Source organism: Pelophylax lessonae (genome assembly GCF_965119305.1).
Source record: "Pelophylax lessonae genome assembly, chromosome: 3".
Taxonomy (NCBI): Eukaryota; Metazoa; Chordata; class Amphibia; order Anura; family Ranidae; genus Pelophylax; species Pelophylax lessonae.
In genome coordinates this window covers 317,578,078-317,601,817 of record NC_138770.1, presented here as the reverse complement: position 1 = coordinate 317,601,817, position 23,740 = coordinate 317,578,078, and the positions used below count along the sequence as shown (strand labels likewise).

The following is a 23,740-nucleotide window of genomic DNA, read 5'->3' as shown; positions in this document are numbered from 1 at the left end:
AGTTGCAGTTACAATCTGATGTGTTAACTAGTTATGGTACACATTTGTCTAAAGCATTAACTAATATCCGTTTGAGTATTTTCCTCCATTCCAGATCCAGAAACAGACCCGGAAACCCACAGAAGACAAGATTCTGCCAGCAGCACAATGATTGTGCTATATATCCTTTTCTTTAAAAGTCTGATAAAAGCTCAGCAGGTGATAATCACCAAACCAGGTACGCAACAGGCGGCCACCACTAGGACAAATAGTATCACTACATTTTGGTACAATTCATCCAGCATACAAGTAGTTGCATTTACTTTTGATTTTTGTAGTATAATACTCCTGATAAATACACTGACCCAACCACAGGAGGAAACAAACAGCTCCCTCTGGAAGCTTTGACCCTCATGTGTACATGAATAGGGGTCCCCGATGAATCCTAAGCCAGGGATCAGGTGGTTTTGAGTCTCTTAAGTTGAAGAAGAACTCATGTATTACAGACCCTTGATCTCAATATTGTAGCTGGATGAGTGGGTGGCAGAAGGTGCTCACCCAGGTAGGTGTAACAATACTAATAAAAGAAGAAGACCACCTTATGATGGAAGAGGACAAACCCTTCATCCCTCTATAGTCACCCCTATTCATTATTTCACAAGTTCTATAGGGTTATAGGGATAGATAGCGCCTGACTGCCCTCTCCAAGCTGTATCAAGGGGGGTAGTGAGCTAGTTACCGTCTTCTCTATATACAGCCTCCCAAAAAGTTCTGGTGGAGTATGGGCCAGGTGAATAGGCGCTTTAGTAGTAACAGGGACAGATTGAAATAGACATTTCAAGCGGGAAATCTGTAATAGATGTAATAATGGTTATATTAGTGAAATGCCTATTTCACCTATGGTGCATACCTTAGATAGGTATATATATATATATACCTTAGATAGGTATATATATATATATATATATATATATATATATATATATATATATATATATATATATATATATATATATATATATACATACATATATACCTATCTGCTGAGATTTACTACCTTACTCAAAATGCAGCTAGATCACCCCTCCCTTAGTGGAAGCAAGATGGCGCCTGAACAGGGACACTACACCCAAAATAAGACCTCGTCATGTCCTGGAAGGAAATCATCCAATCACCACCTTATATGTATTATATATGACTATTTCCTGGAAATAACTTTCTTGAGTCTTTATAAAGACAAAAGAGGAACTAATAAATTAGAACGAAACTATTTTGACGACTGTGTCACAGTAAGATTTATTCTCTGTGCGTGCACATTAATCTAAAATTAGGAAGGGGCAGATATAATCTCGAACTGTTCTGGTCCCAATCCAAAACACTACAGCTCCCGTTGCAGACTTCATGGGCGTACCCCCTTGTGACTAGTTCTTGTCTCATATACATTGGCTATGTAAGTACTTTACAGGGGGGGGAAATCTGTCCCCTCCCTGGTTACCACCGTCCCCTAATGTGTGGACCTATAAATTATTCTAATATGTTTTATTGTAGAGCTACGATGCATTCGCCCCTGAAGAAGTGATGATTGTCACGAAATGCATAGGGCTTTACGATGCATCTGAATTTTAACACATTATACCACTTTACTACGATGGTACACTGTTATGCTTTATGTTATGCATGTATAAACAGCATTAGATGCTATCATTGGAATATGCCATGTCTCTGTTATTACCCAATGGTCTCTCACTATGTATCCCTACTCCTATACATTGTACCATTTTACCTTGATTGTCTACTGTTTTGCTGTGTGTTATGCATGTGTAAATAGCATATGGATGTTACCATCGGTATATGTCTTGTACCTGTTACCATCTGAATAAACATATGGTTTTAAACCGTGACCAGTTTTTCAGATGCCATCTTGCCTCAATTAAAGCCCCATTTTTATTCCCTTGTTTTCATGTTGATCCAGGGATGGAGACTTTTCTACTATATGTCTCGTATAAAGTCCCAAACTTTTCTCCTTTTCCTCTACAGCACAGGCAAAGATATTCTTGCCAACAAGAAAGGGCGCAGACCTGAAGGATCAGTTTTGGTCCGTATTAATCCTGAGATATCCTTCTTTACGCCTTTGCATGATGTTACTAGGGAAGATGGTGTCCGCATTCGAGGCAATTCCCTATGCTCAACTCTATGCCAGACCCTTACAGAACAACATTCTGTCTGCCTGGACAAGAAAGGTTCAGTCTGTGGACCGATCCATGCCTCTGGTACCAAGAGCACGTCAGAGTCTAAATTGGTGGTTGTTGACCAGAAATCTAGAGAAAGGGAAATCCTTTCTTCCAGTGACTTGGAAATTAGTCACCACAGATGCCAGTCTCTCTGGCCGGGGAGCAGTTCTGGAAGAAGCCACTGTCCAGGGGAAATGATCTTGGGTAGAGAAAAGTCTCCCCATCAACAATTTTGAAATCCAAGCAGTCAGTTGGGCTTTGAAATTCTGGACGTCTGGGCTTTGGGGTCACTGTCAGTAATTGCTGTTTACAATACAGCAGCAGAAGACCACACTGCGCGTTGCTTTCAGCCATCCAGTGCGCGTGCTCCGAAACTCGTTGCAGATTTTTTGACGTCAGAGGAGCGACATTGCTTCCCACTGTGGGTCTCAACCCTTGTTTCCAGCCGGAGTTTCTCATCGCTCTGTTTCCGGCCGGATTCAGCGGGACCCGGGGAGAGACGTTACACTCCATCAACACGGGCAGCAGTGCCCCTACTCCTACGAACGTCCTATTGGGCATAACATCCCACATGCATCTCCTTACAAACCTTAATGTGAGTCTACATTTACTTTAATAAATCTCTATAAGTACAGTCCACACTCAGAGGCGCTTTTTGTTTTTCTGTCTATTCCCTGATAAATGCCTTTCCTCCGGTGCAGCAGATACAGCGTCTATTGCGCAGAATCCAGCTAGAAGGGAAAACCAGCGATTCTGGTAGCTCCAGCATGGCCTAGGAGGGTTTGGTTTGCACAAATCCAGAGATTGGCAGTGGTGAGGCCTTGGGCTCTTCCACTGTGTCTGGACCTACTCTCTCAAGGTCCGATATTCCACCCTGCTGTGCAGACTCTAAATTTGATGGCTTGGCTATTGAAGCCTTAATCTTGAAGGAGCGGGGTGTATCTGTCCCTGCAGTTCATACACTGATCAATGCTAGAAAACCAGTCTCTAGAAACATTACAGAGCCTGAAAATCCTACATTGCCTGGTGTGAGGTCAGGAAATGGCATCCCTGCAATTATATCATCGGGAGAATTCTAGCTTTGCTTCAAGCAGGAGTAGATATAAAGTTAGACTTGAGCACTATCAAAAGGCAGATTTCAGCCTCATGAGCTTTCTTCCAGGAACCGAACGCTTCCCAATCATTGGTTCAGACCTTCATCCAAGGAATGTTACGCTTGCTTCCGCCTGTGAAGCCACCATTATGTCCTTGAGAATTTGGTTTTGGCCGTTTTGCAAAAACATCCTTTTGAGCCTCTGGGGCAAGTTTCCCTGGTTCTTTTGACCAGAGAACTGGTCTTTTTGATTGCGATAACTTCAGTTAGAAGGGTATCGGAACTAGCAGCTCTTTCTTGTAAAGAGCCATTCTTGATATTTCATCAAGATAGGGTGATTGAACGTCAATAGCTAGGTTTTTTTTCCCAAGGTGGTGTCTGCCTTTCATTTGAATCAGGCCATTATACTACCTTCCTTTTTTTCCAGATCCTCACTCAGAGAAGGAAAAATTACTGCATTCTCTTGATGAAATGCGTGCACTTAAGTTTTACTTACAGGAAACAGCTCAGATTCATAAGAAAGGGGTTGGCAGCATCTAGATCTATGATTTCTTTTTGGATTCGCCAGGTTATTACCTAGGTGTATAATTTAGTAGGGAAAGTTCCACCTTTTCCTGTGAAGGCACATTCTACCAGAGGAGTAGGTGCCTCTTAGGCACATCGCCATTAAGCCTCTATGGCTCAGATTTGTAAGGCCATGACCTGGTCATCGGTGCATACGTTCACTCATTTCTATCGAGTGGATGTTGGGACACAGGAGGGATCTGCATTTGTTCGCAGTGTTCTGCAGGCAGCGATGTAATCTTTCTTTGGGGTCAGATGGCGGTGTTTTTTGGTGTCCCCCTCCCCTCAGATGCTTCGCTTTGGGACATCCCATACGTTATGATTTATGGCTCTATGTCCCATGATGTACGAAAAAAAAAAATTTAGTTTTTAATACAGACTTACCTGTAAAATCCATTTCTTGAAGTACATCACGGGACATAGAAGTCTCTCCCCTCTTTTGCAGAGTCTTTATTGCTTGCTACAAAACTGAGGTACTCCCTAAGTGGGAGGGGTTATATGGGGGGCATCAATTCTGATTGGTTGCCAGTGTCCTTCACCTAAAGGTGGCTATATAACCCATATGTTAGGATTTTTTGGCCCTGTGTCCCGTGATATACTTCAAGAAAGAAATGGATTTCACAGGTCAGTCTGTATTAAAAAATCAATTTTTTCCCCTGAGGTTCACGGACAGATACAGCTTCAAGCCTTCAGATCATGGGGCTTTATGCTGTCTCTCTTCAGGAGTAGGAATAGGTGGAAACCTTTTTGGATCTGCCCCTGGGGCAGTCCCAGTGGGTATACCATCACTTCCTGCTGTAGGACCCTGCTGTAGGACTCCAGTTTGTAACAAGCAGTGTCAGAAGAACATAGAACTCAACCCCTACAGAGGGGCGGGTGCTGTATTGGTCAGTGAACCTCAGAGAAAAGGATTTTACGGTAAGACAAAAATCCAGTTCTCTCTTTTGTTCACTGACAAAGCTTCAAGTCTTCAGACTATTGGGATGTCCTAAAGCAGTGTCAATATGAGGAGTGGGAAAACCACAGCAAACACAGAATTCCCAACAAGGCAAAACATAGCCAACCAGGTAACAAGAGCTCAACTAGGAACAACTGGAGCTCACCACCAGGAAAAAATTACACCCTCAAGAAGCGGAAGCCTCTGCAACTGCAGCATGCAAAACTTTGCGGCCAAAATCCGCATCCAAAGATGCAAGTACATCCACCTCCTAAAACATTGTGAATGTGTGTACAGAAAACCCCATAGCCGCCATGCATACCTGAACAACTGACGCCTGATGACGGAAGGCCCAGGAAGCACTAAGCGCCCTCGTAGAATGCGCTTTAACAGGGAAAGGAGGAACCTGACCCTTAATGGAATAGGCCTGCACCACCGTCTGCCTGATCCACTTGGAAATGGTCACAGCAGATGTGGACTGCCCCTTATGAGGTCCATCCATAAGAAAAAAACAATCCAATTTTCAAATCGGTTCAGTCACTGCCAGCTAACCCGAATCGCCAGATGGCGAACTTCTTGCACAAAAGTGTGAATCAAGGATTTCGCTGCCAATGGCCTTTGGAAAAATATGGCCAAAGTAGAAATCTGGCCTTTGATGGTGCCCAGAGCCAAACGTTGATCTAGAAACTCCAACAGGCGAGACACAGAAAAGGAACGGGAAGAAACCCCCTCGAGACTCACACCAAGTAATGTACGCATTCCAGAATCTATGATAAACCTTCCTAGAGGTAGATTTCCTAGCTTTTAGCAACATAGGAATAACCAACTCCAACAGCCCTCTGTCCTTCAGCACCTGGCTTTTAATAGCCAGGCCGTTAAAGCCAGCGACCGTAAAGCAGGATGGCAGATTGACCCCTGAGACAGAAGCTCTTCCCTGAGGAGAAGTTTCCAAGGAACGTCCGCTACCAGCCTTACCAGGCCAGGGTACCAAGACTGGCAAGGCCAGTCTGGTGCCACCAGAATGACTGGAATCCCTCCTACCTCGATTCTGCGTAGCAGCCTCGACAAAAGTTGTATTGGAGGAAAGGCATAAGTCAGACAATACTGACCCCAAGGGGCCCCCAGGGCATCTGCGGCATCCGCCAGAGGATCCCGAGGCCTTGACACGAACCTCTGCACCTTCCTGTCGAGATGGGAAGCGAGCAGGTCAACATTGGGGGTCCCCAAACCGAAGGGACAGTTCATGAAATACCTCCGGGTGAAGAGACCATTCTCCTGGATCCAACGTCTGCCGAATGAGAGATAGTCTGCTTGCCAATTCTCTACCCCCGGAATATGCACAGTAGAGAGGGCTGGAATATATCGTTCTGCCCACCTCAAGATGCCGGCCACTTCCCGGGCCGCCAGGGCACACTTTGTGCCCCCTAGATGACTGACATAGCATTGTCCAACTGTATCCGCACAGGGCGTCCCTGCAGATGATCCATCCATTGAGACAAAGTCTGATCGCCCAAATTTCCTGGTTGTTGATCGGCAACCTGGACTCCTGAGTCCTGACATCTTGGGCCGAAAAACACTGCCAAGACACCTCCCCATCCAGACAGATTGGCATCCATGGTGATTACAGTCCAATACAGGGGAAGAAAGAATTTTCCCAGACGTAGGGCCGGGGAGCGGAGCCACTATAGGAGAGACTCCCTCAAACCCCGACTCAACAGGATCAGATTGTCCAATGACAGTGGATCCTTGTTCCATTTGATCAGAATCTCCCTTTGCAAAGGTCTGGTGTGGAACTGCACAAACGGAACCGCCTCGAAGGTGGAGACCATCAGACCCAGCACTTGCATGCAAGTCCTGAGTGATGATCAATGGTTGGACAACAGGAGCTGAACCGCATCCTGTAGCTTTAGAAGTTTTGTCTGAGGAAGAAACACCCAGTCCAGCGTGAGAACCAAGTAGTCCAGCTTTGTGGATAGAGACAGTGCCAATTTCTGAAAATTCAGTGTCCACCCAAACTCCTACAGAGTTCGCACCGTAATGTCCAAGTCAGTTTCTAGAGCCGAGGAACTCTGCACGCAGAAGCAGATCGTCCAGGTAACCCAGTACCGCAATCCTTTTCTGCCGTAGCAAGGACAAAACCTTTGGTCTCGCCTCAGCTCCTCAGGTGTTCACAAAGTTTACGCCACAAATTGAAAGTGCTCCTAGCCCACGGCAAAACAAAGAAAACGCTGATGCCCGACATATATTGGAATATGAAGGTAAGCGTCCTTGAGATCAAAAGAGGCCAGCAGATTTCCTTGATGAAGGAAATCTACTACCGTGCAGATGGACTCCATCTGAAATTTCTGAACCCACACAAAGTGGTTCAGAGCCTTGAGATCCAAGATCAGACGACCCTTGCCTTCCTTCCTGGGAACTGTAAACAGCGTGAGTGAAAAAAATATATAAATTAAAATAAAATAAAATAAAATAAAAAAGTGGATAAGTGAAATTCCACGAGTGGCCACTAGGTGGCGCAAATAGCTTGGTACAACCTGTATGTTGATGTATGGAGATGTTCCTTTTCGAGATGAACGAGCAGTCAGAGTAGTCAGCGGCGGGTGCCCTGAGTGCTCACATGAAAGGAAAAAAACCCCATGGTGAATAATAGTAACATACAGTTGTAAATAAGCGGCGTAGTAGACTCACTCGTACAGTAGATCAGGGTCAGAATAGTCGTGTTCGCCGGGAGGCTTCCGCGTTCCACGGCCGACAACCGGAAGTGACGTTTGACGTCGGAGACTCCGCCCTACGCGTTTCGTCACAATGACGTCAACTGGAGCGGCGTCAACATAGCGTACTCCCGGAATATTTATAGCCGCCCGTATCCAGGTAACGGAGGGGACGGAACAAACACCGCCATATTGCTACTCCCTCTCCGGAAGCCATATTACTCAGCCACTAGCTTCATTATGGATGTGCAGGGGAACGGCCATACTTCATCATATCTGATCTCATTAATTTGTCCGAGTGTGCTACGAGCCTTTAGCTTACTAAAAACATAACTTTATTGTGATCATATAAAACATGCTAAAAAGGCCGGATTATAAAAAATGAAGAATAGATAAAAGAATATACATAAAAAAGAGGGCCATATCTACGTATATATCATACAAAGAATAAAAATATATATAAGTGTGAAGAAAAATTGTGAGATATATATACATAAATATATATAAAAACTAAAAAATATAAAATATAAAATATAAGAGAGTGTGTATACAGAAATCCTCGAACTATACAGGACAGGTCTTATGCAGTCTATGTAAACACGCAAGGGGCATCAAAAGTGGGGATGGTTCAGTGCGGATAAAAACTATATATTTTTGTGATACCTGTGCATAGGATTCAGGATATATATGTGTCAATGTTACTAGGTGAGGAGGAGAAACAAAAGAGGGTGGTACACACCAGTGTGTCAGCGATCAATGATGCTGGATGAGAAGGTCAGGTGCCATGAAAAAAGGAAAAAACAAAAAACAAAAAAGGACGGAAAGTCCACATGTATATCCAAAGGTGGATACTGATGTGAAAGAAAATTGTAATAGATACATGAAAAAGAATACGTACAGTGCGGAGCAAGAAAATTTTTTTAAAAAATATAAACTTATTTTGATAAGACTGATAAGCTAAAAGAAGTAAAAAATATATATAGTATAAAATTAAATATAAAAAGGTAATTCATACAACTGTATCAAGGAGGGCATGGGAGGAAAAACAGAAATGTATTTAAAAAAAATTCAAAAAAAATATATATTCAAAAAAATATATATTCAAAAAAATATTCAAAAAAATGCTATATTCAAAAGAATATGAGGATGGAGCACTAAATTGTGTACTTTGGGTAGCAAAAAAAGAGAGAGGGATTCCATAGATGCTGGATGAGAAGGGTGGTTCAAAACATACCTGTGTGTAAAAAATTCTTAAACCGGTATGTTTTACGGTTAAGGTAAACAACTGATAGAAAGCCGCAAATCATTGGTAAAAACGTCTAATGGTAAAAAAGACTGGTTTTTAAGAGCTTTCTAAATAAGACTATATAAAAGGACTGGTTATATATAAAAGTAAAAAAATATATTTTTATAAAATATCCTTTTAAATGTTTAAAAAATATAAAAATTGTATAAAAAAGGGAGGATAAAGGAGTTGGATGTTTATGTATCCGTAATAAAGCAGTTCAGGTCTATGTCAGTATTTAGTCCTTCGGGCCGGAGAGATCTCATCAAGTAAATCCACTTGGTTTCATTGCGTGAAACCATTCTACGTTTATTACTACCTCTCCAATCGTCTTTGATCTTGTCTATCCCATAAAAAATAAGGCCCGAGGGATCTTGACCATGTGCCTCTTTAAAGTGCCTGGAAAGGGTGGTGTTTGTTCCGTCCCCTCCGTTACCTGGATACGGGCGGCTATAAATATTCCGGGAGTACGCTATGTTGACGCCGCTCCAGTTGACGTCATTGTGACGAAACGCGTAGGGCGGAGTCTCCGACGTCAAACGTCACTTCCGGTTGTCGGCCGTGGAACGCGGAAGCCTCCCGGCGAACACGACTATTCTGACCCTGATCTACTGTACGAGTGAGTCTACTACGCCGCTTATTTACAACTGTATGTTACTATTATTCACCATGGGGTTTTTTTCCTTTCATGTGAGCACTCAGGGCACCCGCCGCTGACTACTCTGACTGCTCGTTCATCTCGAAAAGGAACATCTCCATACATCAACATACAGGTTGTACCAAGCTATTTGCGCCACCTAGTGGCCACTCGTGGAATTTCACTTATCCACTTTTTTATTTTATTTTATTTTATTTTAATTTATATATTTTTTTCACTCACGCTGTTACAGATCAAGTGGCACATTCATTTGGAAATCACTCACATATCTTCGGTTGTGGGTCTTTTGTCACCACATCGGTTTATATATATATATATATACAATTTCTTCGCATGTATTGTTTGATTTGAATATATCTTTGTTATCCATTTATTATTATTTTTAGATATTGCACCATTTGTGGGTTATTGTCTACCAGTACACTTCCCCTTACACTTCACAAGGGGCATTTTTTATTTTTATTTTCAGAGGTAGCGCCACCACCAATCTTCACACTTCTTCTATAACACTTGCACCTTACACCCAAGGTCTGATTGGGGCAGCTTACACCTCTATCTAATATATTTCTCTCCCAAACATCTAGTCCGTAGCGCTGGTCATATTTCTTTATTATTAGCTCCTGGGTAATACTGCGAGATTTCTGGAATGGAATACATCCAAGCACACACTGCGAATCGCCGAATGACGTCATCGCCGATCGGACCCGGAAGTGAGGAGAGGAGGAATAAAGCAGAAATTAGGGTATTTACTAGCAAAAAAAAAAAAAAAAAAAGTTTCCATTGGTAAAAGCCGTTTTAAAGGGGATTACATAGATCTTAAGTTACGAAAATGGGTGGAACTCCACTTTAAGGCAATCTGCAAGTCAATGTGATTGGTAAATAATCCAACAGTGTCCTTAACTTTCAAGTTTTTAAGGAAACATTAAATTTACTGCGTTTTCTTAAGCCATTCAGTAGAAACATCTTTATACAACCTGTCACTCTGACTCAAGAACAGAAATTAAGTATTGCACATACCCACAGCCTGAGGCGCCATAATCTGTGTGAATCCTGCAGAGAAAGTGATGAGGACGACAGGATATGTAACCCAGGCCAAGTATTGTAGAAAAATATTACTCTCCAAACCTCCATACATCCACTTGTGAGCTGTGAACAAAGAGCGAAGAGCAAACAATGTTTTACATTGGCAATAAAGGTGGTGAAAGCCTGAAAGAGGTGACTCATCAACTGATGCACAATACTATATATCGTCATTCATAAGAGCCATAGGACTTGCCTATGCCAGGTTTCCTATATCTGCTGAACTCCCGTTTCCTTCTCTGTCATTTTTATGTCCTTCAATAAGGCTGGCTGCTTCTATCTCTGATGTTGCAGTCCATCGAAGCCAAAAATAAAATGTTAATTTTGAACAATGCCAAAATAATTACATATTGAACGTAGGATCTCTATAAACTTCCTACCTTCCCCTGTATATACTCTGTGTATTTTTCAGCTATCTCATATAAGAAATATAAAAGTTTTTTTTTTTTTTCTGAGAACAGCAGTGTCATGCCCTAATTGAATAGGACACACAGATTTACAAAAAATCTCTAGGAGAACATAAAGGATTAAGAAGCAGGACAAATATACCATGCATCTCCCCCTGCACTGGGACCATAAAGCTGGACATACGTTATACAATTTTTGTGTACAATTTTAGATTTACCAAAGCCATATAATATGAGGTCATACCTAAACAATTTCAATTTGTATGCAATCAGGCAGGCCCTTGCACTACATAGTTAAACATAAATCTAATGGAAATTGAACAAGAAACTGTATAATATATGGCCAGACTAAGACTTAAGACTAGGCCTCGTTCCTATCGCACGTGCAAAAGCACGAGCAGACACGTGCAAAAAAACTCACATCTCTGCACATGGTGTGGATGAGGCCGAAGGATCACAAATCAGGGTTTTATATTTTACATATTACAGAAAACCCCCTTTAGGAGCAGAGGTATTTTGTTCCTGTATACCTACAATTCATACTAGCCAGAAGGCTTTAAACAATTTTCTATTTTCACAGACAGCTTCAAAGACATATTATAGTTACCTGTCTCTTTCTGTTCCATAACAGCTAAGAACATAGAGAGATTATATGCCAAACATTTTTTTAACATTGCTTTGTCAGATGATAACTACCAATAGCTGTAAAACAAGGTCTTCAGCTATGAGATGCTTATAGTATCTCACAAAAGTGAGAACACCACTCACATTTTTCCAAATATTTTATTCTATCTTTTCATGTGACAACACTGAACTTTGCTACAATTTAATGACACTTTGCTACAATGTAAAGTAGTGAGTGTACAGCTTATATAACAGTGTATATTTGCTGTCCCCTCAAAATAACTCAACACACAGCCATTAATGTCTAAGTCGATGGCAACAAAAGAGAGTACACATTGGGCCCAATTAGCTTTATTCCCTTGCCAGTTTCATGCGACTGTTTAGTGTTACAAGGTCTCAGGTGTGAATGGGGAACCGGTGTGGTAAATTCTGTTTTATCGCTCCCATTCTATCATACTGGTCACTGGAAGTTCAACATGGCACCTCATGGCAAAGAACTCTCTGAGGATCTGAAAAAAAAAAAAATTGTGGCTCTTCACAAAGATGGCCTAGGCTTTAAGAAGATTGCCAAAACCCTGAAACTGAGTGGCAGCACGGTGGCCAAGACCATACAGCAGTTTAACAGGACAGGTTCCACTCAGAACAGGCTTCGCCATGGTCGACCAAAGAAGTTGAGTGCACGTGCTCAGCGTAATATCCAGAGGTTGTCCTTGGGAAATAGACGTATGAGTGCATCCAGCTGCAGAGGTTAAAGGGGTGGGGGGGTCAGCCTGTCAGTGCTTAGACCATACGCCGCACACTGCATCAAATTAGTCTACATGGCTGTTGTCCCAGAAGGAAGCCTCTTCTAAAGATGATGCAGAAGAAAGCCTGCAAACAGTTTGCTGAAGACAAGCAGACTAAGGACATTGATTACTGGAACCATGTCCTGTGGTCTGATGAGACCAAAATAAACGTAATTGGTGCAGATGGTGTAAAGCATGTGTGGCGGCAATCAAGTGAGGAGTACAAAGACAAGTATGTCTCTCCTACAGTCAAGCATGGTGGTGGGAGTGTCATGGTCTGGGGCTGCATGAGTGCTGCCGGCACTGGGGAGCTACAGTTCATTAAGGGAACCATGCCAACCAACATCTACTGTGACATACTGAAGCAGAGCATGATCCCCCTCCCTTCGATGACTGGGCCGCAGGGCAGTATTCCAACATAAAGACCTCAAGCACTTTTCCAAGGCAACCACTGCCTTGCTAAAGAAGTTGAGGGTAAAGGACTGGCCAAGCATGTCTCCAGACCTAAACCCTATTCAGCATCTGTGGGGCATCCTCAAACAGAGTGTAAGGTCTCTAACCTCCACCAGCTCCGTGATGTCGTCATGGAGGAGTGGAAGAGGACTCCAGTGGCAACTTGTGAAGCTCTGGTGAACTCCATGCCCAAGAGGGTTTAGGCAGTGCTGGAAAATAATGGTGGCCATACAAAATATTTACAATTTGGGCCCAATTTGTTTATTTCCACTTAGGGGTGTACTCACTTTTGTTGCCAGCGGTTTAGACATTAATGGCCGTGTGTTGAGTTATTTTGAGGGGACAGCAAATTTACACTGTTATACAAGCTGTACACACTACTTTACATTATAGCAAAGTGTAATTTCTTCAGTGTTGTCACATGAAAAGATATAATAAAATATTTACAGAAATGTGAGGGGTATACCCACTTTTGTGAGATACTGTATATGCGGCAATTGTCAAATCTTACCCCAATCCATCAGCTCATTGCTCGAGTAAGGAATGGGCCATTTAGGAGTACTTCTACAAGGGGATTATGAATGCTTGTGATGCCAGAAGCACCTGTTATTGCGTTCGGGTCAACCGACTTGTCAGGAAATTTGTGTGGAACCTGGTCCTTCTTTCACTCCTCTTAATTAAAACAGTGGGCTGCCCAGTTTACCTAACAGTCACATATGCAGAATTGGGCAAGCCTATATCCTAGTGCTGTTCCTGCTGCTCGCTTGCAATATGGAGTTTCTCCTCATTGGCTTGTCACTGCAGCTACTCTTAAGAGTTATCCCTGCACATTGGAAGTCAGAGAAGGACCAAGAATAATAAGTAGATGGAGGATCTCTTCAGGGAAGTACAAGAACAATTTTTTGTACAATTACAATTTATATTCTTAAAACAATTTTAGTTTTAGGTTTATCTCATTTTCCATTATTGGTAATAACAGAGGGAAGGCAACACCAGCAATACTAAGAATACACAGTGAATACTGACCAGGCATGTGTCAATATGGCACAAAAAGACACATCGCTAATTTTTTTAAAAGGCCTACCTTATCAAGGCATAGGGGTTTATTTACTAAAGGCAAATCCACTCTGCACTACAAGTGCACTGCAAAAGCACTTGAGGTGCACTTGGAAGTGTAGTCACTGTAGATCTGAGGGGGACATGCAAGGAAAATAGAAAAACAGCATTTTTGCTTGCACATGATTCGATAATAGAAATCAGTAGAGCTTCCTCTCATTTCAGATATTCCCAGACTGCACTTTCAGTGCACCTCCAAGTGCTCTTGCAGTGCGCTTGAAGTACAAAGTGGATTTGCCTTTAGTAAATCAACCCCATAGTAATAAGGGGTTGTTAAAAAAAAAAAAAAAAAAAAAAAGATTCCACATTCTGCACATACGTTTTTGTATACATACTGGATACCTGGAGCACATTTCACAATCAATATCAAGAAAAAAGGTTTAACAAACAGTAGTAAGGTGATAAGAATGGAGACAACATACACGTTGCTCACCTTGTAGGCAAACTGCAATTGTGAAGTCCATGACCCAGCTGACCAGAGCCATCACCAAGCCCAGAAGAATAAGGAATATCCAGTCTTCCCCAATATGAGACAGCAAAAGTCTCTGTGTGTGCACGCAACAAACTGAAAAAAAAAGCAAAAGCTGCTAAAAAAAAAAGCAGAAAAACTAACTTTGCAGTGAGAAGGCAGCAGATATTTGGAAAGTGTAAACATATTGTAATATACAGTAGATAAGAATGCAAAATGTGATTAAGGTATATGTTTCATGTATAACATACAAACATTCTTATATAGTCACAGGCAGCAAAGAGGGTCTGTAGCCTTTGCCAAATTGTGCCTCTTTTACACCATCTTTTCCTGGGCACAGCTCATTACACTACATCTTCAACAGGCAGTACACACTACGATTCTCATAGCGCTGCTCAATTATTGCTCAGCAAAACAGTTATGGAAAGTGCAAAGGAAACAGTATGGAAAGAAATCAGTAAGAAGACCTCAGTCAAAACCATTACGGGAGAGGCAAGCTGGCCTTGTTATAATTTTTGCAGTTCATGTGTCGGACTCAACTAGTAGTGGCAGTAGTTAGCAATGCAAGAGCCAGAGATACCCAGAACAGTTCAAGGCAGCCCCGAGAGAGTGTTTGGATTCAAAGCTTTCTTAGTTTAACATTATACATTTAGAATAAATAGTATTCGGTCCCTGCGCAATGTTAAAATAGTGTGTGAAGAGCTGCGTGTCTGTCCAGCTATGAAAGCTGGACAATATAGCAAAAAACAGACAAAAATCGTGCTCTTCAAAAACTCTATATGGTGCTAAATTTAAAATTGACATATGAAATAGATGTAGAGAATAATAAACTATAGCAATCAATAAAGTGCTGTGTGTTTTCTTAGACCCCATTCACACTAGCGCAACTTGTCAGGCGACTTGGTTGCCTGACAAGTCGCGGTGGGTCGCTCGCCATTGATTAGCAAAGGACCCGTTCTAATAGGAGCGACACAAGTCGCTCCGACTTAGAAAAAGGGTCCTGTACTACTTTGGGGCGACCTGGAGGCGACTTGCATTGACTTCAATGTTACGAAGTCCGTGCAAGTCGCCCCACCAAGTCGTGTCGCCCCTGTCTGAACGGGGTCTCAAAGTGCTTGGTGCAAAAAATTCATATATGACATACAACTTAATAAAAAACAATTCATTAAATCCTTAATTAAGTGCTTGCTGTAATCCAAAATAGTGCTGACTGATATAATCCCAAAAAGGTGACTTGATAATAAAAACATACACCGATCAGAGCTCCCAAGTGACAACACTCCTCACTGAATAGAGGAGTTTGACCTCTTTTCACAAAGGTGGTCAAAAAATGCCTTAGGTAAGTCCATCCATTGGCATCCAGGATAATTAGGGCAAAGACAGATCAACACTCCATAAAAAAGGGCTCCTCAAACCTTGAACGGACTATTTGTGGGCTCATAGGCATAGGGGAAACAACAGATATTCTCATGGTGCAGTATTAAAAACCTTTATTCCAAGGTATAAAACATTACACTTACTGTATCTCACAAAAGTAGAGGACACCACTCACATTTTTGTAAATATTTTATTCTATCTTTTCATGTGACAACACTGAAGAAATGACACTTTGCTACTATGTAAAGTAGTGAGTGTACAGCTTGTATAACAGGGTAAATTTGCTGTACCCTCAAAATAACTCGCACAGTCATTAATGTCTAAGCCGCTGGCACCAAAAGGGAGTACACCCCTAAGTGAAAATGTTCAAAGTGGGCCCAATTAGCCATTTTCCCTCCCTAGTGTCATGTGACTCGCTGATGTTACAAGATCTCAGGTGTGAATAGGGAGCAGATGGGTAAAATTTGGTGTGATCACTCTCATTCTCGCATACTGGTCACTGGAAGTTCAACATGGCACCTCATGGCAAAGAACTCTCTGGGGATCTGAAAAAAGTAGATTGCCAAGACCCTGAAGCTGAGCTGCAGCACTGTGGCCAAGACCATACAGCGGTTTAACAGGACAGGTTCCACTCAGAACAGGCCTTGCCATGGTCCACCATAGAAGTTGAGTGCACGTGCTCAGCATTATATTCAGAGTTTTTTTTTGAAAATAGAGATAGGAGTGCTGCCAGCATTGCTGCAAAGGTTGAAGGGGTGGGGGGGTCAGCCTGTCAGTGCTCAGACCATACACCACAGATTGCATCAAATTGGTCTGCATGGCTGTCGTCCCAGAAGGAAGCTTCTTCTAAAGATAATGCAAAAGAAAGCCCGCAAACAGTTTGCTGAAGACAAGCAGACGAAGGGCATGGATCACTGGAACCATGTCTTGTGGTCTAATGAGACCAAGATAAAATGATTTGGTTCAGATGGGGTCAACCGTGTGTAGCAGCAATTAGGTGAGGAGTACAAAGACAAGTGTGTCTTGCCTACAGTTAAGCATGGTGGTGGGATTGTTATGGTCTGGGGCTGCATGAGTGCTGCCGGCACTAGGGAGTTACAGTTCATTGAGGGAACCATGAATGCCAACATGTACTGTGACATACTGAAGGAGAGCATGATCCCCTCTGTTTGGAGACTGGGCCGGGGGGCAGTATTCCAACATGATAACGACCCCAAACACACCTCCAAGACAACCACTGCCTTGCTAAAGAAGCTGAGGGTAAAGGTGATGGACTGGCCAAGCATGTCTGCAGACCTAAACCCTATTGAGCATCTGTGGGGCATCCTCAAACGGAAGGTGGAGGAGCGCAAGGTCTCTAACATCCACCAGCTCCGTGATTTTGTCATGGAGGAGTGGAGGATGACTCCAGTGGCAACCTGTGAAGCTCTGGTGAACTCCACGCCCAAGAGGGTTAAGACAGTGCCGGAAAATAATGGTGGCCACAAAAAAAATACACCCTTCGGGCCCAATTTGGACATTTTCACTTAGGGGTGTACTCACTTTTGTTGCCAGCGGTTTAGAAATTAATGGTAGTGTGTTGAGTTATTTTGAGGGGACAGCTAATATACAATGATATACACGCTGTACACGCACTACTTTACATTGTAGCAAAGTGTAATTTCTTCAGTGTTGTCACATGAAAAGATAGAATAAAATATTGACAAAAGTGTGAGGGGTGTACTCACTTTTGTGAGATACTGTACATCAAAACCAAAACAAACGAGCATCAAATGAGGAACTAGGAATGCCAATTAGCGTTCCACCTCGGTTCCACGTAATGTAAGGGACGTGGCCGGTCCCACCCAAGTCACTATCATACATCACAGTCAGCACTTTTTTGGATTACAGCAAGCACTTTATTAAGGACTTTATGGATTGTTTTTTTATGAATTTTTTGCCTGGAGCACTTTAGAAAAACACAGTACTTTATTGATTGTCATAGTTTATTATGAGTTACATATATTTTATTTATTTATTTTAAGTTTAGCACCATAAAGAGTTTTTGAAGAATGCGATTTATGTTTGTTTTTTTGCTATAGGATATTTAGAGCAGATTCACACTGCCGCGACTTGTCAGTCTGACAAGTCGCGGTCGGTCGCGGTCCATTGAATAGTACAGGACCCGTTCTAACAGGAGCGACAAGTCGCTCCGACTTAGAAAAAGGGTCCTGTACTACTTTGGGGTGACCTCGGAGCGACTTGCATAGACTTCCATTATGTGAAGTCCCTGCAAGTCACGTCGAAGTCGCGGTGCACAGCGGTGCACACGACTTCACAGGTCACCCCCCAAAGTCGTGTCGCCTCAGAGTGAACCGGCTCTTAGAGGCAATTTATCTTTCTGGGTGGGTAAACCTTGTAGATGACAGATTTGCTACCTGATCTCATAGGGGCCCTGCCACTTGATACTCTCTACAGTGAGCACCAATACTGAGAATCCGTACCCCAGGTTAAAAGGTTTCGATTTTAGCAGAGTGGTTATAAAACTCTGACGTGCACCTCTTAGGCTTGCTGCATATATTCCTGAACTATGGGCATGGCTATTGCTATCCTATCCTGCATCTGAGCAATATTTTTGATCACACTTTCTCTCCTATGTTTCCCAGGTTATATCCAGGAGTGACAGGGAATATGTACCGTTCAAAAGCTCAAATGTAAGAAATCCTATGGCCAACTGTGTCACTTCCCTTATTGAAATCATTCAGTATGGTAACCGGAAGTCCAAGTCTATTCCAACTTTATCAACTTTAGCACAACTTTCAGGCTCCATGCACACAGGACATCAGAAAAAAAGCTGAAAAGCTATTTCGGACACCAGGAAAAAGCGGCGTCACAAACGAGCCTTTAGCAGCATTTCGCATTGGCGTCAATGCTCGTTTAGGCGCACCAGCGCTTAGCAACGTTTAATGTTTTTAAATAAACATGACCCTCTTCTATTTGTGACCAATCACATTTTTCACATTTTAGAAAACGCCTGATGCTGCTAAAAGCAGATATACAGCGTTAAGCCGCGTCAAGCGTTTTTACAGCTTAACGCTGCTGCTCCTGAACGCACTTGCCCTGGGTTTTTTTTGCAGCTTAAAAACGCCTATGCCACTTGGAGCTCCTAAAAGCCTGTGTGTGCATGAGGCCATAAAATAACATGGAGGGGCGTTTTTAAGCTGCAAAAAAATAAAAAAGTCTGACGCTCCTAACAGCAGCTGCAAAAATGCCCTGTGTGCATGGGGCCTTAAGGTTCTATTTAGCTGTTCTATCAACCCATCATCTTGGACACGTTACACTGAGATGTGTAGGTAATTCTCAACAACTAAAAAAGCTCTTTGGTTACCTACACTTAAAGCGGTAGTATCCCGCTTTTTGACACTTTTACCTACAGGTAAGCCTTATTATAGGTACAAATAATATCTCCTAAACCGTCACGGTTTTGGAGATATTTACAGTGCATGCAGCCGCTCGCGCGAGCGGCGCATGCGCTCTGAAGGTCCGGGGGGACCTTCAATTATGTTTGCCGGAGCTTGCCGGAAAAATCACTTCCGCGCGCATGCGCGGGAGTGACGTCATCACGGCTCCGGCCAATCATCGCGCCGGAGCCGTCTCTTCCGGCCAATCAGCGCGCCGGAGCCGCCGAACCCGGAAGAGACGGCGAGGGATCATGGCAGCGCCCGCAGCGATGTCCGGGGGTCCGGTTCGGGGCTTCGTTTTAAGGTAAGTTACACATAATGGGCTAGTATGCGATGCCTTTGTCTTGCAGGTTTTTTTTTTTATAGGGTTTACAACCGCTTTAACCATTTAAGGACCGGACGGTTTTACCCCCTTAATGACCAGGCCATTCTTTGCGATGTTGTACCAAAATAAAAAAGATGTCCTTATTTTCCCCAAAAATAAAGCTTTCATATGGATGTTATTTGATCACCTCTGCAATTTTTATTTTTTTGCACCATAAACAAAAAAAGAGCGACCATTCTGGAAAAAAAAAAAAACAAAAAACATTTTACCAAAACATTCCGCATAAAAAGAAAATTTAAAAAAAAATCTATTTTTTTAATCATTTTAGGCCAATGTGTATTCTGCTACATATTTTTGATAAACAAAAATCCCAATAGGTGTATATTGGTTTGGGCAAAAGTTATCGCATCTTCAAACCAGGGAAAGAGTTATGTAATGTTTATTTATTTTACAAGTAATGGTGGGGATCAGCGATTTTTAGTGGTACTGCGACATTGCGGCAGACAGATTGGACACCTAACTGTCACGTTTGACACTTTTGGGTGAACCAGTGACATTATTACAGTAATCAGTGCTAAAAATATGCACTGTTACTGTACTAATGACACTGGCAGGGAAGGGTTTAACACCAGGACAATCAAAGGGTTAAATGTGTTCCTAGGGGATGCTTTCTAATTGTGTGGTGGTTGTATTCACTGAAAGAACACATAGACCTGTGTTTCCTTAATAGGAGAAACACAGGATCCCTGTGTTCATCACTGACAGAACAGCGGTCTGCTGTCAGAAAAGCTTGAAGTACCTTGTAGGCGAAGCTGCAACATCCACCTTATAGAACCTGGAAACCATTTGAGCAGAGGACCAAGTGGGAGCCTTGCAAAGCGGGGAAACAGAAGCTTGATGATTAAAAAAAAAAAAAAAAAACCCTAACAGCCTTGGTGGAATAAGCTCTATTGGAGAAAACCCTTTTTCTAATTAAACCCTTTTCGTAAAAGGTGTATGCCGTACAAAAAAGGTGTCTAATCCACCTTGCAATTGTGGGGCAAGAGGCCAGATGTCACCTTTAAGGGCCTGAGGCGAGGACAAAAAGGGACTCAGTCTGGCAAATAGAAGCCATGACTGCCAAATAGACTGTGAAAGCCCTAACATTGCAGTGTAAGGAAATTTCCCTTGCATAATTTGAGTCAAGACACAGAGAATAAGGGAAAATATCCTCATTGAGATGGAAGAACGTCTACCTTGAGTAAAAAGAAAGGTCTGTGTTTTAAGACCAGCTTTCTCCCTGCGCAAAACAAAAAAAGGCTCTTTACAAGAAGAGGGACATGCATAACAGGTGAAATGGGCATGAGGAATGACACCCTACATGTGAGGGTTTCCGAAGAAATATATCTGAAAAACGCAGGGTCTCTGGAGTACCGAGAGCACCAGATTTAGATCTCAAGGGAACACAAAAGGTGAAATTGTTTTTTTTTTTTTTTTCTTATGAACAATGCCTTAAGGTATTTTTCATATGGAAAACAAGATCCACACCCCCATTTCCATAGGACATATATTCAGTTTTAGAAGGGACAGGGAGGAGAATTGAACAGACCATGAAGGGAGTAAGATGCTTTGAAGGAGGTTCTGGGACACTGATGCTACACAAACGTGACATCTTAGACAAAAAGATTAAGTTTGTTTGGTAAAGTATATATTTCTATTTTTCCTACAGGCAATTCAATTGAGATTATATATATATATATATATATATATATATATATATATATATATATATATATATATATTGTAAGGGGTTAGCTCGGTAGCGGGTGTGGGTGACCCCTTGGGTGGGTTCGCTACACAGAGAGACAGCCGAGGAGTGGTTGAAAACAACAGTCTATGGTTTATTCTTCCAATTTGCTGGAAACAAGTGCAAGCATCCAAACTGCATGAATCAAACAAACATAAAATAAACCCTGGTCACTTTGGGCGTCTACCTTCACAACACAGGAACCTACCTATGGTGTCTGTCCCAACCTACTGCTGGGCAGACACTGCTGGTCATACAGCAGAAGACCAATGGTCTATTTGTTTTCTTTTCACACAGAAAAAGTCAACACCACCTCACCTTCAGAAATCTCTCAGCTCACTGCTCTCCTTAACGCACAAAGCCTCAGGATGCAGCAATCAGTAGTCACCCTCTGGATAACTTAGAGGCCTTAATTGCCTCATTCTGAATAGCTGAAGCTTTCCAACGTCCTTAAACCTTTCTGGCTATCTCTGCAGCCAACACAGATTGTAATTGGTGAATTGTCTAAACAAGGCAGAAATGTATCTCCCGTCTGTGACAACACCCACAGATTTACCTGACTCCCCCCCCCCTCTTGTTTTAACCCTAGGGTTGGGACACAGGTTGCCAGGCACACATGCACTCGGGACAAACCATCTGCATTCCCCATTTTAACACCGGGGCGATGCGTTACCACAAAACTAAATTCCTGAAGGGCCAGTAACCACCTATTTATTCTCCTATTGGTCTCCTTGTTCTGTGCCATCCACTTTAATGGGGCATGATCCGTCAACCAATTTAAACTGTCTACCCAGGAGGTAGTACCGGAGAGAATCCAAAGCCCATTTCACCGCCAAACACTCTCTCAATGGGGGCATAATTCTCCTCATGGGCCTTCAATTTTCGGCTGAGGTACATAACAGGGTGTTCTTCCCCCTTGATAATCTGGGACAGTACAGCTCCTAAACCCACATTTGACGCATCTGTCTGAACCAAAAAGTCCAGTGAAAAATCAGGCGAATTTAAAACTGGTTGACTACATAAGGCCTGTTTTAAAGCCTGAAAAGCGGTTTCTGCTTCGGGAGTCCATTTGATCATGACAGACTCCTTCCCTTTGGTCAAATTGGTCAGGGAAGCAGCCTGTGAGGCAAAATGGGGAAAAAAACTGCGATAACCTGCGATCCCCAAAAATGCACGAACCTGTTTCTTGTTGGTGGGACGTGGCCAATCCTGAATAGCCTCAACTTTGTTTATTTGGGGCTTGATTAGACCTCTTCCAATGGCATACCCCAGATACTTCGCCTCTTCTAGCCCAAGGGTACATTTTTTTGGATTGGCTGTAAACCCGGCTTTCCAGATGGAATCCAACACAGCCTGAACTTTAGGTAAGTGTGAGTCCCAATCCTCACTGTGGATGACCACGTCATCGAGGTATGCAGCAGCATAGGCTCGATGAGGCCGAAGGGTCTTATCCATGGTGCCTTGAAATGTGGCGGGAGCATTCTGTAACCTAAAAGGCATCCTCCGATATTGGAAAGATCCGTCTGGAGTTACAAATACTGTTTTTTCCCTGGCCGACCCCGAGAGAGGAATTTGCCAATAACCCTTGTTCAGGTCCAACGTCGTCATGTACCAGGCAGTGCCTAGGCAATCAATCAGTTCATCTATGAAGGCATAGGATAGGTGTCAAACTTGGTGATTTTATTCAGGCAGCGAAAGTCATTACAAAACAGCCAACTTCCATCTGGTTTGGGCACTAAGACAATGGGACTGGACCAATTACTATTTGACTCTTCTATCACCCCCAACTCAAGCATTTTTTTTACTTCCTAGCGAATTGCCTGTCGCCAGGCTTCTGGAATTCTATAAGGCTTTAACTTGACCTTATCCCCTGGTGTGGTGATAATGTCATGTTTAACTCCGGAGACCCAACCTGGCAGGTTTGAAAACTTCTCCCTATTACGGAGCACAAATTCTTTAACCTCCTGTTGCTGAGTTTTGGACAGAGTCTCTGCTATCCCAACTTCAGGGACAACCAGGTTAAATGGAGCAGAAAATCGGGTAGTCTCAGCGACCAAGGACTCTCTATCCTTCCATGGTTTTAACAAGTTCACGTGATAGAGCTGCTCAGGTTTTCGTCTTCCCGGTTGGCTAATTTTATAATTCACCTTCCCCATTCTCTCCAACACTTCATAGGGACCCTGCCATTTGGCTAGGAATTTACTTTCGACCGTGGGGACCAGCACCAACACCCTATCACCAGGTCCAAAAGAACAGACCTGGGCCCCACGATTGTAAATCTTGTTGAGCCAACTGGGCTTGGGCCAAATGTACCTTCACAATCGGCATCACTTGGGCAATTCTATCTTGCATTTGTGCCACATGTTCAATCACACTTCGATGAGGGGAACGCTCACTCTCCCATGTTTCCCTGGCAATGT

The 23,740-nt window shown here is 42.8% G+C and overlaps 1 protein-coding gene across 2 annotated transcripts in view; it reads right to left on the bottom strand.

Moving 5' to 3' along the window:
* Positions 1-23,740, bottom strand: part of CLCN2 (chloride voltage-gated channel 2) — a 684,072-nt gene that overhangs the window by 480,957 nt on the left and 179,375 nt on the right. For both annotated transcript variants that reach the window (XM_082249904.1, XM_082249905.1), the window contains exons 3-4: positions 14,357-14,488; positions 10,476-10,604 (exon numbers count right to left, since the gene is read on the bottom strand). In XM_082249904.1, coding sequence (XP_082106030.1) covers positions 10,476-10,604; positions 14,357-14,488 — 261 coding nt within the window. The remainder of the gene's footprint in view (positions 1-10,475; positions 10,605-14,356; positions 14,489-23,740) is intronic.